The sequence below is a fragment of the Antrostomus carolinensis genome, unplaced genomic scaffold, assembly GCF_000700745.2.
Source record: "Antrostomus carolinensis isolate BGI_N321 unplaced genomic scaffold, ASM70074v2 scaffold21074, whole genome shotgun sequence".
Lineage (NCBI taxonomy): Eukaryota > Metazoa > Chordata > Aves > Caprimulgiformes > Caprimulgidae > Antrostomus > Antrostomus carolinensis.
This window is the reverse complement of record NW_010310357.1, coordinates 44,727-62,459: the sequence shown is the minus strand read 5'-3', so window position 1 is coordinate 62,459 and position 17,733 is coordinate 44,727. Positions and strand designations below refer to the sequence as shown.

Here is a 17,733-nt window from a genome sequence, read left to right as displayed (position 1 = left end):
TTGGCTGCTAGCCAAGTGAAACCACCACAAGACCATGCTAACCAGGAAGGTGACAATTATCTCTGGATCTTGCAGAAATACTTCAGGAATGTGGGAAGGATTTGGATTTTTTTGTTTGTATTGTTTTGAGTTTTTTGACCATGAGTGTTCTTTAATGTCCAAGAACTGTACCCTGCTCTGGACAGGGTTGGTGTGCGCTGCTAGATAAGGGTGCTTATTTCACCAGAAGACGTTGTCATTACTTGGTGTATCTGGCTTGAGATAAGGCAGAACCTGCCAGTGGATGAGAATTTCTGAAAGTCCACTACAGGTTTCGTTTTCCTTAACTTGTGCCTAGAGCACTAGTCCTCCTGGAGTAAATAATTTCTTTTTTTAATCTTGAGAGGCCACCTCTGAGGGAAATGCTGTCTGCCTGAAGTTTAGGGATCTTTCAGATGACTCTTAATGTGTCTCAACATAGGAATGGAAGAGTTGAGAAACCCCACTTACTGCTTAACAAAATGTAGAGTAAATTTGTATTCAATGATTAATTACACTGCACTTTTAAAAAATGCTGTCTGCATAGGCTGTGCACCTTAGGGGAAAAAAAAGTGGAGAAGATTTGGTTTTGATACCAGCTTCATGGGAACCCAAGTGAAATGTGTGACTTGGGGTCAAACAGGTATTTATTGTCATTAAAAATTCTGAATAACGATTTACAAAAAATCAAACCAGAAAGAAGCTAGAACTGAAGTGAGGATCCCCTTGGCAAATCTATAGAGGTTATATGAAGATTATAGAGTGAAGAGTTCATCAATTCAGAAGGCAAGTGAACGTATTCATGTGTGAATAATTGGTATTATAATAGTGTGAGTTATAGAAACTCAGTTCTGTGAAGCAGGATTCCTCTGACAATAGTATTTCTACTGCCTCTGGCACAAATACTGCCAAAAGACTGGGTATCAATGGGTAGATTTCACATGAGTAGCTTTAAAAGAATAATTGGAAAGGTGTTAATGTGTTAACTTGCAGTACTCTGTTATTTTTTTTAACAAATTTAGCTCAGAATTTTTTCTTCTGTAAACAGCTATCCCATTCTGTTATTTACTACAAACTTTATTGTGTCATGAACCATTCTGACTATAAAATAAAGTGTGGGATTCTTTTCTTGCTAGTTTACACTCTTATGAAATATTAACATTAAAGTAGATGAGAGGGTACTTCAGGTTAAGTTTATTTTTTAGCAGCAGTCCATTAACCCATTAGTTCTTGACCATTAGCCTTTTAGTTTTGCATCAGTTTTACCCTGTGGTAGCTCCTTCTTCCTTTCTGAATCGCATTCAACTGTCTTACAGGATTTAGAGATAAATTTCACTTTTTCCTGCCTCATATGTGCCACAGTATAAAAAGGATCTAAAGCTACTGGATAGTGTCCAGAGGAGGCCACTAAATTGGTGAAGGGCTTAGAGGGGATACTGTATGAGGAGAGGCTGAAGTCACTTGGTTTGTTCAGCCTGGAGAAGAGGAGACTGAGAGGAGATCTCATTGCAGTCTAGAACTTCCTCCCAAGGGGAAGAGGAGGGGCAAGCACTGATCTCTCCTCTCTGGCCACCAACACCAGGAGCAGAGGAAATGGGAGGAAGATGTGCCAGGGGATGTTTAGGTTGGCCATGAGGAAAAGGTTCTTGAGGCAGAGGGTGGTGGAGCCCTGGAACAGGCTCCCCAGGGAGGTGCTCATGGCACCAAGCCTGACAAGATTCCAGAAGCATTTGGCCAAGGCCCTGAGACACATGGTCTGAATGTTGGGCTTGTCCTGTGCAGGGACAGGAGTTGGACTCCATCATCCTTGTGGGTCCCTTCCAACTGACAACATTCGACTATTCTATGATTCTATGATATGACAGCTTCTCAGGTCTGGGTTATTCTTGCAGTCATGCCTTTTTCTTTCCAGTAAATATAAAGAGAATCAATCCAGGTGATGAAATCTGGTGCCCACTTCTACATGTAATTGTGTGGTTCTTTGCTCCATTAAACACTCCTCCTACTTGTACCACTCCTTTAGCTTTACTGGGGGAAGTGGGCAGGTCAGAAAGACGGACTGGTGGTGGGTTTTCTTTTAACATGTGTTCCTTGCTGAGCTTTTCACTCTTCCTAGAGGCTCAGCTGTCTGTATAAAAGAGAAAATCTGTGTAACAATATTATGGGTGCTAAGGATCTGGAACAAAAATTTTCTTCTACTATCTATCCCAAAAGACATTCCTTTGCACAGAGCAGTGCAGCCCAGTTGAGAACCAAAAGGTGTTGTTTTGAAGGGGCAGTTTAAATATGAGAACTAGAAGTCTACTTTTGATATGATCAAGAAGGGAAAAACTGGTGGATGGGCTCAGAGTTATACTAGGCACAAAGAATCTCATTGAGGTCATGGAAATTATATGGGCAGTTTATTTTGTGTTAAATAAATTCAAATTAGAGGTTTAGGTGAGTTTATGAAAGCCTGAGGGGACAAGGCTTCAGTGGCTGGGATGGAAGGGGGTTAAAGCAGGAAGGCTTTTATCTGAATGACAGGCAAAAAAGTTGATTTGTAGAAGTAAAGGGACAAAAAGAATCAGGATTTTTGAAGTGCTGGTCACTTTCTTTTTTTTAACAGGTCTGGGTGGCTCAGGTGATAATGGTAAAACAAGAAGTCATAAGAGTCTGGGGTGGGAAAACTTGAGCATTAACTGGATTCTGTTAACTAAATGTGGGTGAGAACCAAAAGTAGCTAGATGATTGCTTTTGTCAGTGCAAATGTTAAATATGAGGAGGGCACGTTCTGCAGTATCTGCTGATGAAATGCTCTTGTTCTTCCCTACATCTCAGGGGTGGTTGGAGGTACCACTTTTTCTTAAATATTGTGACATAACAACAATTTTATAATATATCAATGTTTTAACCAAAGCTCTGTTTTGGGTGTGTGCTTTAATGAGGTAGCTGAAAAATTTCCTCCATTTACTGTTTTTGCTGCAGTGTAAACCTCAGAACTCCTGGGAGGACATCTTCTGCGGCACTTTTTGTGGTTGCTTTGTCCTAATTAAAAACAGCAATAAAAACCAACATACACGACATATGTTGGAGTACTTCTGCATGAGAGTGAGAGTTCAGCTGGGCTTGCTGGCTTTTGTTTAGGAAGACTTGAAATTTAATGAAATGTGTAATATAGGATTAATTTCATTCTACTTTAATTCGATTTCTCCTGTGCTTAGAGATTTTAGGAATGTACGTGTGTTTTTAGGCAAATTATGGGTTCTCACCCCAGGTAGATCTCACAGGGTGGACGAAAAGGATGCACTAGTAAAATGGACATAATTAAAGTAAAATTTACTGATATTAAAAATGTCTTTTTTTTTTTTTTTATGTTATATCTGACTCTTAGAGCAAAGTCAGCCAAAAAGACAAAATCAGTGTATCTTTAAAAATGTAAACTTTCTTATTAATATATACACTTTAGGACATACTAAATTTCCTTTAAAAGACTTCTACTCTCCTTCTGTGTTTTATTTACCCATCTTTGGAGTTGACCTGAGGCTAAACCCATTGCCTAATAAGGGAATTTTTTGTCTGTAAGTTTGTATCTCCCCATTTAGTTTCATATTTACTGCTTCTGTGGTTAATGAAAATTTCTTGCACAATCTAGAGAAAGATTACATGAGCTCCTGAAAAGTGATGCAAGCAGGTTATAGTTTGTCATCAATAAAACACTGAAACTGACTGTAGAAACTATCAAATCTACAAAATGGCTAGAGAAAGGGGATTTTCCCCTCAAATCTTTCAATTCTCAGAAAGTTGTATTTGTAACAATAAATACACGCTCCAAGTGAGACTATGTTCATATTGCAGTGTGACTGTATCTTTAGATAGCTTTTAAATCTGAAAGGTTAAGGTTTATTTGTAAATCACAGAATCACAGAATATTAGGGATTGGAAGGGACCTCAAAAGATCATCTAGTCCACTACCTGCTTACCCACTCCATTCCTGGGGAGGAAATTCTGACATGCAGTTGTGCTTCTCTGAGTGTTTCTGATTTAATTCTCAACACTTGTACCTGCGTAGTGCTTGTATCTTCAAAGCAACTTAATAAACACTAATCTTTGTAACTCAGTGTGAGGTTGGCAGACACAGATCTAAGACTTAATATCCCGTAGATCAAAGCAACCTACAAGTACCAAGAACATTATGGAGGTTCTCAACACACGAATTCATTGCAAAAATGGAGGAAAACTTGTTAATCTTTATTGGCTCTGATTTTAAATTATAATCACTTGGCTGCAACTTGAGTGATTTTGCAAAAATATGAGCAGTCTGCATCATTACTTGAATTTGAATGTAGAAGTTTATATTTTTCCCAGTCTTTTCCTTAGTCTTCTGACCTGTGTCTTTAGCTCTCTTGAAAAGGACATTGACAACATTGAGGTTTGAATGGTCTTCCCTATGTATTTACTGATGTTATTGCAAATGTATGCCCCAGAACCTCTTTTAGGTTGGTGCCTTAGTTGTATCTCACTGTAAATAGGTTAGTAAAAAGAATGCCCTTTTTGAAAAAAGTTCATTATGTGATTTTTTTAAAAGGCACAGAAAGTACAGATAAGAAATAGGAAAAGTGCAAAAGTAAGGATGCAGAAATAAGGAAAAATACCCGTGTTGCTTCAAGTTGAGTTGCATAATACGGGGGAAGGCACTGATGAAGAGGGCAGTTTAAGGAGCTACGAGTCTCTTTCTGATTACAGACTCACTGCACAAATGCAGATGTTTGAGCTCTTGCTGTGGACAGGGTTGCCAAAATGGTCCAGGTCTAAAACAAACATCCTCATTTTTTAAAACCACATTTTGTCAGCTCAGTGAACTTGAGTACTGAGGTGGGAATGAAGGAAGATTGAGGAGATTTAGCTGATTTAAACAGTGAAGGTGTCTTAATTGACAATGGAAATAAGTTGAAATGAGAGGTGCTGACTGGATATAGGGCAAAAAGGCTTTTCACTGTTACAATTACACGTTGGTCTGGGATGCCTGTGAAGGTCATTTAGTCTGTATCCATGGAGGTTTTCAATAAAACCCTGGGCAGCCTGGTCTACCCTCATAGTGGACCCTGTTTTGAGTAGTAGGTTGGACTGGAGACTTCCTGATGTCCCTTACAACCTTAATTATTCTATGAATGCATGGTTTGCAGTTCCATTTGTTTCACTGTATGACAATTTCAAATTGCTAAGGTTCTAAAAAGGGAAAATGAGAATAACTGTCTTCAGAGTCTGCATTGCCCAAATGAGAATGAGTTCTAACATCACTGCTGAGCTGTTTTCTTTCAGTGTTTTACCTACAAATGGGTATATATAAAATACATTAAGTAGGAAAGGCTAGCAAATCTTCCTTGTTTGCATAGTTTAGAGCAAGAATTGTGTACATGACTGAGTGTTCACTCCCTTATACTTCCAGAAGTCCTTTGTATCTGTAATTTGTTCACATTGAAATCAACAGACAGGTTGCTTTTTCCTGTTTACTGAAGGGTACCTGTGCATCTAAAAGTTTCTTTTCCTTTTTTTTTTTTCTTTTCATTATAATTCAGTTCGAATAAGGAGAAAATCAAGACGGCGCTCGCAGTGGGGTAAAGGCATTATTAAGAAGAGGAAAGTCAATAATTTAAAGAAAGACGAAGATGATGCAAAGTTTGCTGATGATGAAAATCATGGAGAGGACAGTAAATTGCTGGAAAATGGAGAGCTAGAGATCAGCACTGACTGCATTGAGGAGAATGGGGAGGAAACAGGAGATCTCTCAATGACAAATGATGAATCCTCTTGTGATATTATGGATATAGATGCAGAGCAGAGGCTTAACAATGGGACATCAGGAAAGGAAAACAATTTTGCATCCACAGAAGAAGAGAGCTCAAATGAATCTCTGTTAATAACCGAGAGTGTTACCCTGAGTGCTGAAAAGGAATTAAGGAAGGACTCTACATCGACACGGGACTGTGTGAATGGAGAGACATCTGTACACAGCTCAGAGTGTGTACTTGTTCCAGCATGTCACAACGGTAAAATGGAATCAGCTGATGCTGCTTCACCCTGTGACAACCGCGATGGGTCTAGTAACAAGCAAAAATCTTCATCTGAAGATCAGCCAAAGGAGAAAACAGAAGCTTCCAGTGAAAGTCAAGGAGCTGATCTAGTGAAAGCTGAAATACCACACTGCAGCAATAATGAAAAAACACTACAGAGCACAGACATTGAAACTAAAGATGCTGAAGCAGATAAAGAAGGTATAGCTTGATTTCAATGTGTCCTTATCTTTGTGTCCAAGTTTAGTATGTGTATATTTTTAATTGTAATACCTTGTGTTACAATTACTATTATATGATAATATTTTATGAACTGCTTTTTGAAACCTTCAGTATGCTTACAACGTTTAATTCCACGTAGATGAACTAGAAGCCCACCCTTGACTTGCTGTAGGCAAGTAAGTGTATCTCCACACTTACAATATTCTGTTTATTTTTGTAGGCTTTATGGGAAAGATTGTAAATACTGAGATAAAATTTAAACAATAATTAAAGATATAAAAATATTATCAATGTAGATAAATAGGGTACATGTTTTGGTCTGTACGTTCTGTCTGATCTGTATTTTGATCTATATGATATGTTTTGACTGAATTTGTTAAGAGATTTATGATAAAAGTATCATTGACATTGGATGAAAGACTGTAGAAATCCAGAATGTATTCCTTTAAAAACATTTGCTCATAGAAAAAGTTAAAGCAATTTAACTCATAGCAAAAGCCAAAGCAGTTTAACTCATAGCAAAAGCCAGATAAACCGTTGTTTATCTAATGCAGAAGGTATCTGGCTTTGGAGTTACAGTCAACACAGTACCAGTGCAGCAAAAAGATAAGAGAAGGAGAAGGGAAATCCTGGTGATGCATAAAAGAAGGGGCCGTGTCCTTTGAAGACAAGAGACAGTTTCCTCAGGGAAGAGAAATAGAAGCCTTATGCATGACTGCCTTTTTAATTAGCTTGTCAGAATTATCTAAAAGAAGGAAATCTTTACTTCAAAAGTTAGTGCTGAGATTTACAAAGTAAAAGCTTTAATGAGAGATGTGAATTATGAGAAAATCACTATATGCATGTTGGCTGTGTTTGTACATACATATTTTCTCTAAGGGTAAGGAGAATAGTAAAAGAAATGTCCTAAGAATATCAGAAGGGTGTGATGTATGTTGAGAGCCTTCACATTTCTAAATTTAGTAGTTGAATTTTGTATGTATTATAGATGTTTATAATAACAAGGGGTCCTCATAAAAGAAAGCATTTTAAATAGTTGGGGAGGAGAAACACAGTGAATGAGTGTAGGGAGAGAAACAGGTGATGTAAAAATATTTTGTTCTCTACAACAGGATTGGGCAGCAGCTTTAATACAGAGGTGGAAGAAAACAGAAATGTGTCACAAAAGCATGAATTTTCAAGAGTAGAGGAGATGTTAGAATTACCGTGATGATGAAGACCTGAGATGCTTGGGAGAGAAAAACCAGGATTTGATTCACTTAGGCAGAAAGATTTTGAAAGTTAGCTTGATATCTGTACTTTGCTTAGAAGCTGTATAATTTGACATTGCTAAGTAGAAATCATACAATGGAAAAACTCTTAAAGTGACATTCAATTTTATGTAGGAACTTTGGAGTTCAGTTTTAAAGATCACCAGTTTCATGTGTGTTTTCTGAACTGTGGTTTTGTGCACCTAATATGCAGAATTCTGCAAAGCTGATGAATAATGTGCACTTCTACAAGCATGCTTGCTTGGTTCAGAAACCCCCAACAAACCAAACAAGCAAAATCAAACCAAAGTGAAGGAACAAGCTGTTCATTTTGGGAGACTGACAGTGCTGGTAATTGTTTTTCAAATTACAGGTATATTCAAAAGCAAGAAAACACGAAAAGTTGCTATGGAACAGTCAAAGCCCACAAGTTTGGAGCAAGTCCCAGAGGAACCAACGGATCCCTTACCCTCTGTAGTTGTTGACCATGACAGGCTAAAGGTAATGGAACTCAGAAATGAGTTGAACTGTTAATGAAGCTGTCCATGAAAAATGCTTCCTTCCTCTGTTATGAAGCAACATTTCCTTTATATGTGACTGCAAACAAATCTTATGGCAGCAGTAACTCTTGAAGATGACTTGTTGATCAGTGCTTTTTGGATTAAAAGTTAATAAAACTACTGAATCCTTACTGTCCCATCATTACTACCTTTACAAATCCAGTAATGGCACAGCAGTCCACTATTTTAATTGCAGTTTTTGCAGGCACTCTTATGTGTTAATTGGACATGCCAGTTACTGAGGAACTGCTGGGTGCCTAATAATTAGGAGTTAACATCATCTTTTCCCTTCCTGTGTATCTGTACTCAGTGGAAAGAACTGTTAGTGGATTGGAAAACAAATTGGAATTTTTGCTGACGTTTTGGCATCATAGACTAAACTCGTGCTAGATAATTTTCTTTCAGCTTTGTCTCTTTTTAAGCAAAGTTACAATTAAATTTGCTGTCTTCTGTCATAGAAACTAGCTTGACCTACTATGCAATTTAGATCCCACTTGCTGTGGAGTACAGATGATGATTTCTTTGGAAACAATAGTAGTGTTACGAGATGAAAAAAAATTTCAGCGTTTACTATCTGCTCCTTTGTAAAATACATACTTTCACCTTTTGTTTATGAGCAGTTTTACATGTATTATCTCCCCTTCTTTTATTGTATCGTTTTTCAACATTTGTGGAATTCTAAATATGTTTCCATTTGGTACTTAACAATTTAATGCCAATATAAGTTCTTAAAAATGTCTGCTTTAGCTATCAAGGCAGTTTTTATGGTTTGCTTTGTCATAATTATTGACCAAGATGAAATAGGATGAAGTATCATTCTTACAGAACAGACATTGCCCTGGCTATGCTGAGTATAAAATCTAAGACAAGAAAAAAAAAAAAAAAAGTGGGTATAAGCAGAGAAGTGAAAAGCAACATTAAGTCCTGTTTGGATCTATATGGAAGCAGTGGCCTTACTGATAGCCAGGTGTGGTCCATTTCATTTGTGTGTATTCCTCCAAAATAAGGCTTGAGAAGGAGATTGCATTTCTGATTTGTCCTTAAAAACATACAAAAGTGATTATAAAAACCCTGTTAACTTCACCTTTTTTTTTGTTCCAACAGAAACTGCTTGATTTGGTGGTTAAGAAAAGTGACAACCTGACTGTTGACCAACTTGAGAGATTGTATTCACTCCTCAGTCAGTGCATCTACAGACACCGTAGAGACTATGACAAATCACAGCTTATAGAGGTGATGGTGTACAGTTTCTTTTATTCTTTATCTGCATTTTGTAAGACTGTTTTTTGAAAAACTAAGTCTAACAGTTTATTGTTGTACTAGCAGTCAAAAGCTTTAACAGGCTTTGAGGAAGGTATCTATATAAACAGAAAAAAGTTTAGTGTAGTAATGACTTAAAAACCAGAGGTTGTTTCTAATAATACTTTCCTCAGAAAGGGATTAAGAATTTAACTTAAAAGAATGACACAAGAAGAGGAGTGAATACAGCAGTATGGAGAAACACATGCTAGCAGAGTGCCAGTGGAGCAGCAGTTTCCACATTTGTGATATGGGTAATAGTGGATGTAAAGAGACTACTGTATAGGCACACTGAGTCCACATTGCTGCGGTTGCCCTTATGTGCATTTGTGTAACTAGGTAAAAAAAAAAAAATAATAATAAAAAAAAGTACCTCTGCTCCATGCAGTTTGCTGATTGTAACTTTTAAAAGTTTGCAAACTTTCTGTAGATTGGTAAGTATAGCCTTGGGAAAGTCCAGTACAGCAGGATGTAAGCCAGTTGTCTGCTTTGCTGTCATCCTTCACCTCTAAAGTGTTTGCTATCAAAGGCATCCTGTCTGCATCCACAGTAAGTTGGTTATTTCACCGTTGGCGTAGGCTGATCGTACCTCTGGATGTGCATTCCCTCCAACATCATTGTTTTAGCTGTGGAGGGGTTTGGATCACCTTGCTGATTCAACTGATAACCAGCCCTGCTGAGAAACGGACAACAATTGCTAGTTTCCAGTTGGATCACTGAACACTAAATGTTTTTCTACATGAATATTTTACAAGAAAGCCTGGAAAGGCCTTGGCATGGGATGTTGTAGAGTTCCTGCAAAATACTTTTCAAACCATTTTGTGTAGTTCCTCTGTTATCTTCACCTAAAAATATGTTGAATGTCTGTGCCAAATGTTAGGTAGATTAAAAAGACATTTATCCAGCAGGAGTATGTAGAGACTGATCTTTACTTGGATTCTCCAAACTGTGCAGCTGTGTTTACAGCTGGGTCACCAATAGCATAAGTGTGCAGTAGGGCTTGAATTCATGCAGTGTGCCATCGCAGTGCTTTCTTAATTCATATTAAGTACATTAATTATATAAGTGACCCTAGTACACTTGGATTTTTTTTTTTTTTCATGGACCATCATAGTGGAGCACTTTTCTGCATTAATACTTGTTTAATTAGTTTCCTCTTATACCATATTTTACTAGAAGATGGCAACTAAACAGAAATGTCTATTTTCTTATTAAATTATTTGTTCAGATTAAAAAAACCCAAACCATGAAACATGATTATGCAATGTAACTTTATTTCTGTCTCTGTATACATATGTATAATTTATGCTCTGTATCTCTTACAGGAGATGGAAAGAACAGTTCATGTGTTTGAAACATTCCTGTGAACTCGTCAAGATGGGTGGGTTTATCCTCTCAAACTGCTCACGGGAGAGCAGTCCTCTGAGCCATTCAGTTTCCATTTGCACCAAGTATGTGCAGAGCCTTGGTCTTAAGTGCTCTCTCTTTTTCTTTCTGTTGAATTTGGTGCTATTGTCTCAGGTACCTGAAACCAACCAGCCTACAAGAACCAAACGGAACTTCATATAGTTGTATCTGATATAAATAAAGAATACAATGCCACAGCTTGGAGATTTTTGGTGCTACAGAAACTGTTCTAATTTCTGCTCTTGTTCGCCCTACATGCATTATCTTTGGGGAAACTTCAGGCAAAGTGGAGACCAACACATACAAGAGAACTGGAAAGAGCAGATCTAAGTTGAATATTTTTAAACAGGCAACCTTTTTTTAATTTTTTTTTTCCAATTTTTCTCTTCTCTGGGGTAACGGACAAAAAAAATCTGTTCTAAAGAAGGCAATGATGCATTGTGGTAGGAATCTCGAGTAACTGGATGTATAGTAGTTTGAAGATGAGGCTCTCTAGAACTGCCTTTAATGTGCCTTTTAGTCAATTGAGAAAGATAAGGCTAATCAGTTGGTTCGGATTATAGCAGATGGCAATGTTAGAAAGCTGTCTTCAGAATGAAGATCTCCAAAAGGATGATTTGTATTCTCTTCATTGGATGGCAACCAGTGTTATGGTTCTATAATGCCTGTCTTACTCTACAGAACTAAACTAAGACACACTGAAAAAGCCACATACTTTACCAAAATGGTGAAATTCCCTTTTCGTTGGTATATATTTGTTTTAGAAACAAGTTACACAGTGAAGCTCTTCTGTGTTGTTAAAATTGAAGCTTTTTCCCACCATGTATTTGTTTTCTGTTTTGAGTTCTTTACAAAAACCGAGTCTAATACTGGCAGGTTTCATTCTGAAGTTCCGTGTTTGTAATATAGCTTGGACTGTGCAGTGCAGGTAAGAAGACACTACAGTCGGTCAGAGTCCTGGAGCCCAAGCTCACTTGAAAGTAAACCTTAAAGTAGGCTTCACAGCTCGGTCTGTGCAAAGTATTGTTCATGCTGGGGACTGGAGGACCGTCTTTTGGATCGATCTGTTTGGACTGCGGTTCTCTGGGTCTGAATTGTGTAGTTCAAAACCTTTCCTTTCTGGAAACTGGAGAGAACAGTCTAGGCAGTTTCAAGGAAAACGTGTTTCATCACAAGCTCAGTATTAAAACATTAGCTGGGCTGATTCGTTTCAAACCTAGGTGGAAAGTGTCTTTGGAGAAGTTGGCTGGTGTTAGCATCGTTAACCATTCAATGTGACTGTCCCTACGTAGCTGCGGAAGTGTCTTTCCAGAAATATGCAACACAGTGTGATTAGTTTTTAATTAAAGAAAACAGTCTTGGACTACTGCAGAGATACTGAGCTACCTCAGCTTTTTGTATTTTAGTTACCAACAGTGTTTATGGAGGACTGTAATCACTCTGCTCCCATTTGCAAACTGAAGCTAAGGTACTTATCTCCACCTCTATGGCTAACAGTAGTATAGCGCTGCAGAGAAACAGAACATGGGCCTTGGGCTACTGCAGTAACCCAAAGTGCTTTGTATATTATGGTGAAACATAATTCTATCTTAGATCTTTTTCTCCCCTGAATGCCACTGTTTTTCTTTATAGCTAATCGCAGAAAAAGGTTTTCAGCGTTCGTGTACGTCTGGTTACACCTTCTAAATGCAACCCAAGCAGAAACACTGTATTTTTCAGGTGGGAAAGTGCGATTAAAAACAACAAAAACAAGTAGAAAACACATTTTAAATGAGATTCTTTGATCTCAGATTTGATGATGGGAATTTTTTTTTCCATGTTTCATTTAGTATTTATTAGCATCATACCTGTTTGAGATATTTTTGTGTCTGGTACATTAACAGCATTTTGTATTTTGATGGAAATTGTTACAAACTTTAAGATTTGATTAAATAAAATGTAGCAGATTTTTTGTAGCAAGTTTCTGATAAAAGGGTTTTTTGCAAGTCTCAGGTTCTTGCTGCAGAATTTTTTAAAAATATTTATTCCAGTTTCACTTAACTCAAATAAGTTTTTGTTCAAGTAACAGCAGCACTTGTGGAAGATAAAACCGCATACATTTTTAAGAAGATAATAAATTTATATGAATAAAAACAGTTGAGAATTATAGTCACCAGTGAGTGTGAAAAGCAAGTTTAAATGAATGCCTAGCATTAAAAATGGTTCTAAAAGGTCAAGTTTCTAAAGGAAAATTTTTACTGTCAGTTGTTGATTGGGAAAAATCGTAAGAGGCAACTTTGCTAATTGAGGAGCTGCCATGTTGTTTTAGAGAAAAGTAGCTGATACCAGATGTTCTAGTGGACAGCTTAACTAAAATGATATACTCGCCTTCCTAGCCCAAATAACCACACTTCAGTTTTTGTTTTCCTTTACAGATGTCTGGTGGTTATAGAGTTAAAACAGCTGTTAATCTATCCATGTGGTCTAAACTTGTTTACTCTTTGTATGTTTTTAATTTTTTTGCCATATAGCACTGGCAAGAGTTTGTACAAATTGACCTCTCTTCCTTGTTTCTTGTTGTGAAAATTGCAAATAAACTCCTGTGTGAGTCCTTGTGCTGGGGTCAATGAAATGTGGCCGGCCAGAAGGAAGGAGGTTTCTCTGGGTGGCTGGTGGGGCTGTCTTGGAGATATAGAGTTGCTCTTGGGTGAAGTTGATGGCTATGGAGTTAATTGTATTTGCAAGCTTGAATCTCACCTGTGATTATTTTTTTTGTTTTGTGTCCTCTGTATTGTTACTTGATTTCCTCATATGCCAATGTATTTATAGGATTACTGTTTTTTGTAATATCTTGTCTTCCTTTTTGTTTTTTTTTTTTTTTTTTAAGTTGGTGAGTCAGCTCTGGTTTTACCTTCAGTCTCCTGAACGGCAGGTCCTGCAGCTGATAGTTGTTTATTTTGTTTTTATTTTATTTTGTAATCGCAACATAAGCTTGAATTTGGGCTTGTACTTGCATCTTTTGTATCTTGTACATTGGGTTATTTAGACATTGGGGAGTCCTGTTTGGTTTCATTAACATGTGTCTACTTTATGGATTAAGTAGACTTCCTTCATCAACTATGGTATATTTTGGATTCTATAGTTTTATTCAGAACTGTGTTTAAATTGATGTTTTGCATTTTGACTCATTTTACGTTAGTTTGAAGTAAGTTATTTAATTTTTTTTTTTTTTTTTGAACTTCTGGAAATTTTGAACATTTTACTGTAATTTGTAATATAACTGCTGTGAAATACTTGAATAAAGATGACAAGAAAACACAGCTTTAGCTCCCTTAAAAATGTATTTAAAAGAAATGCTACCTAATAGCTGATATCAGTCTTTTTCTTACCAGACCTTGATTTTGCAGTTCAGATGTTTTACGCTGGGATCTTGCTATTTAGTTGTTTAAGCTGCAATTTTCCTTTCAGAGTTTGTCCATTAAAGGAAAAAAAAAAATTGTAGTATTAATTTTGACTGACAAAGTGAAATTAGCATTGTACATTGGTGAGTGACTGACGTCGTCGTTATGAAGTTACACTCTGTGCTTATAAAATGTTTTATGCTTAGTTGCAGAGTACGGCTCAGGACTGCTTATAGCCTGTCAGCATCCAAGTAATACCAGATCTTCTCATTAGAGGTTTTTTTAAGGAAACATTCTGTTTCCTTCCTATTTATCAAAGTTGTTCTTACTTTTTTATTTTTTTAAGATGAAGTTCTAATTTATCTAGGAGTTCCTTTAGTTCCCCCCCACACTAATTAATGCATAGGAGAGTAAGCTGCTAGAGGTTATGCAAGTAAAGAATCAACTCACATCTTACTCGTTGGCAGTTTGTCTGGAGCTAACAAACCACATGTGATGTATATAATTTGAAATAGAGTATGAGAAGCTGTTCTATAGGTCAGTAACGGCCTCTCTTGAGGTGTAGGACATAGAACGCTCCTGCTCATTTTCCTCTTTACCTTTTCTTAAACTATAGGGCTCCTGGGGAAAAGACTAGTTGAGTAAGAGAAGAGTAGTAACTTATTTCACATCTGACTCCCATTCCGCTTTAATATGCAGCTTTGAGAGCACAATTAGATATTAAATAAAATACATATTACAGAATCACAGAATGGTTGAGGTTGGAAGGCATCTCTGAAGGTCATCTAGTCCAGCCTCCCTGCCAAAACAGGGTGACCTAGAGCACATGAACCAGGATTTTGTCCAGATGGTTTCTGCGTATCTCCAGGGAGGGAGATTCCACAACCTCTCTGGGCAACCTGTTCCAGTGCTCAGTCACCCTCACTGTAAACAAGTTCTCCCTTATGTTCAGGTGGAATTTCCTATGCTGCAGTTTATGCCCGTTGCCTCTTGTCCTATTGTTGGGTGCCAATGAGAAGAGTCTGGCCCTGTCCTCTAGACACTCTCCCTTTAGATATTTATAAACATTAATCAGATCTTTTCTCCAGGCTGAACAGGCCCAGCTCCCTCAGCCTTTCCTCATATGAAAGATGCTCCAGCCCTTTAATCATCTTAGTTGCCCTTCGCTGGACATGCTCCAGGAGTTCCATGTCCTTCCTGTACTGGGGAGCCCAGAACTGGACACAATACTCCAGGTGGGGCCTCAGCAGGGCTGAGTAGAGGGGGAGGAGAACCTCTCTCGACCTGCTGGCAACACTCTTCCTAATACAACCCCAGGTACTATTGGCCTTCCTGGCCACAAGAGCACACTGCTGGCTCATATTTAACTTGTTGTCCACCAGGACTCCCTGGTCCTTCTCCACAGGGCGGCTTTCCAGGAGGTCATCCCCCAACCTGTACTGGTTCCTTCCCATATGCAGGACCCCGCCCTTTCTCTTGTTGAACCTCATGAGGTTCCTCTCTGCCCATCTCTCCAGCCTGTTGAGGTCCCTCTGAATGGCAGCGCGGCTGTCTGGTGTATCTGACACTCCTCCCTGTTTAGTATCATCAGCAAATTTGCTGAGGAGCACTTCATTCCTCCGTTCCTATATAATGTAACTTACAAATCTAATAACATAGTAATTGATCAGTGAGAGCCTGGGCTCATCTTGTGTCAGCGTGGTCAGGTGTGGTGTTCTGATCTGCGTGGCCTTGCAGATACCAGCACCACACTTCACACCACCCAAGGGGTTTGCGATCTGCGAATACAGAATGTGTCGGGTGTGAGGTCTCGCGTATCTGTTCCTGTTGTTCAGGAGAGGGGATGGGCCTTGTTAACCAAGAGAATAGTTTCAGGCCTGATTACTGACTGTGCCTTTAAAAATAGTCAGTCAAAAGGGACAAAACTGCTTTATTTGGGCATTGACAGAAGGATTCTTGTAAAAATACTTGGTGAACTTGGAGTGGTGCTTCAGAAGCATGAATTGGTGAGGAACAGCCTTGGTAAAAGCTTCTGCAACACTCATACTTCGCCAGTGACGTTGCTTCCTGCTGCTATTGATTTCTGCTTGGAATGTAGTTTTGAAATGCAATTTCCCATATTTTCTTAAATTTGTAGTGCTGTTCATCCTCCTTTAAGTCCCTCAGATAATTTATTTGAATAAATTAAAAATGAAATCCTTTTGTTCTGCACCTTGTGTAGGATTTGGATTTGGCCTTGCAATGTGTGGGGCTTTAAGCGAGCACTGCATGCGAATAAATTGTCAGCGCTAAATCAGTAAACTTACAAACTGATTAATGAAGCCAAACGCTTCATTTTTTTTTCTTTTCTCTTGCTTTTATGCATCACTTGTGGTCATGTAACTATTCTGTAAAGATGAGGGATTATAAACTTTAACACTAATTAATTCAGCCTCATTCCATTTCTAGGTAATATTTTTTACAGTGTGATCATTTGCATAGGGAGTTTATTTCAGTTGAACTCGCTGCCAGTAAATGGCTGTGACTACTAGTAAATTCCATTTATTTTAGGAATGTGTTTGAGTTATGCTATATTGAGCCTTACTTTAATAGCAGGGAAAATCCTGTGCCTTTAAGAATACGATAAGCTGCTAAGGTTTAAAATGGATTCCCCACTTTCAGTGGAATGTGAGCATAAACCTGGCCAGCTACATTAAGGTTTGCTGAGATGTGGATGCTGATTTGGAATAAAGCTGATTTCAGGTTTCATGTGCAAAAAACTGTTCTGGAGTTTAGATTCGTTAGAAGGTTCCTCACATTCAGTTATGAGAATGGGGGAGGTTGAGGGCAGAGGAGGTGGTTCTGCATCTGGGGCATCAGTGCTGCAGCACTTGGGGTGTGTTGGCATCCTGCAGAAGCTGTGTCGGTGCTGCTGTGGTGGATTCCTCTCCCTGTTTAGATGTTTTTACTTCTGTCTCTCAGCAGTCAGGAATTTGGCAGAGTACATGTGAGAAATGTACAGGTCCCTGAGACTGGATGGCTACTGGGAATGCTCACACCATGTGTCATCCTGGGTTTTTTTGTAGAGATGAATTAGGTTGTGATGAAAACCCCTTTGCATCAATGTAAAATTTGAATTGTGCTGTAACCCAGAGATGTTCGACTGTGTCTGTAGGAATTAGGAGTCTGCAGAAGATGACCTGTCAGCTTTGGGATTGTGGAGTGAGAGGAAGGAAAGACTTGGGGAAATTTCAAAAGGCCTCCCTTTGAAATACTTCTTCAGCAAAGGAAGTAAAGCAGAGACCAAAGTATTCACCCTAGAAAATATGTTAAATTTGGACTAAAGTAATTTGCTAAGAAATTGAGTCTTTCTGCTGCGGAAGGAAAAGATTTTTTTATTTTTTTATTTTTTTTTAAATTAATGAGCTATCTGTCCCCTCCAAAACCCCAGCTCTAGTTCTGTTGTAAAGGTCTTGCTTGTGTTCCCTTGCCGAGTTGGTTATATCTTGGAGGATTCCTTCTGTACATGGAGGTGCCTGGTAGAGCAGTGATACCTGATTTTGGT

At 38.2% G+C, this 17,733-nt stretch overlaps 1 protein-coding gene across 1 annotated transcript; it reads left to right on the top strand.

Moving 5' to 3' along the window:
- Nucleotides 1-5,576: 5,576 nt before the first annotated feature.
- On the top strand, nucleotides 5,577-11,407 carry LOC104517832 (ATPase family AAA domain containing 2B; the record flags this gene model as incomplete). The annotated part of the gene is made up of 4 exons (XM_029084604.1): nucleotides 5,577-6,272; nucleotides 7,917-8,044; nucleotides 9,208-9,336; nucleotides 11,330-11,407. Coding segments are annotated over 4 exons (1,031 nt in total), but the record flags the coding sequence as incomplete, so codon positions are not given.
- Between the last annotated feature and the right edge of the window lie 6,326 nt (nucleotides 11,408-17,733).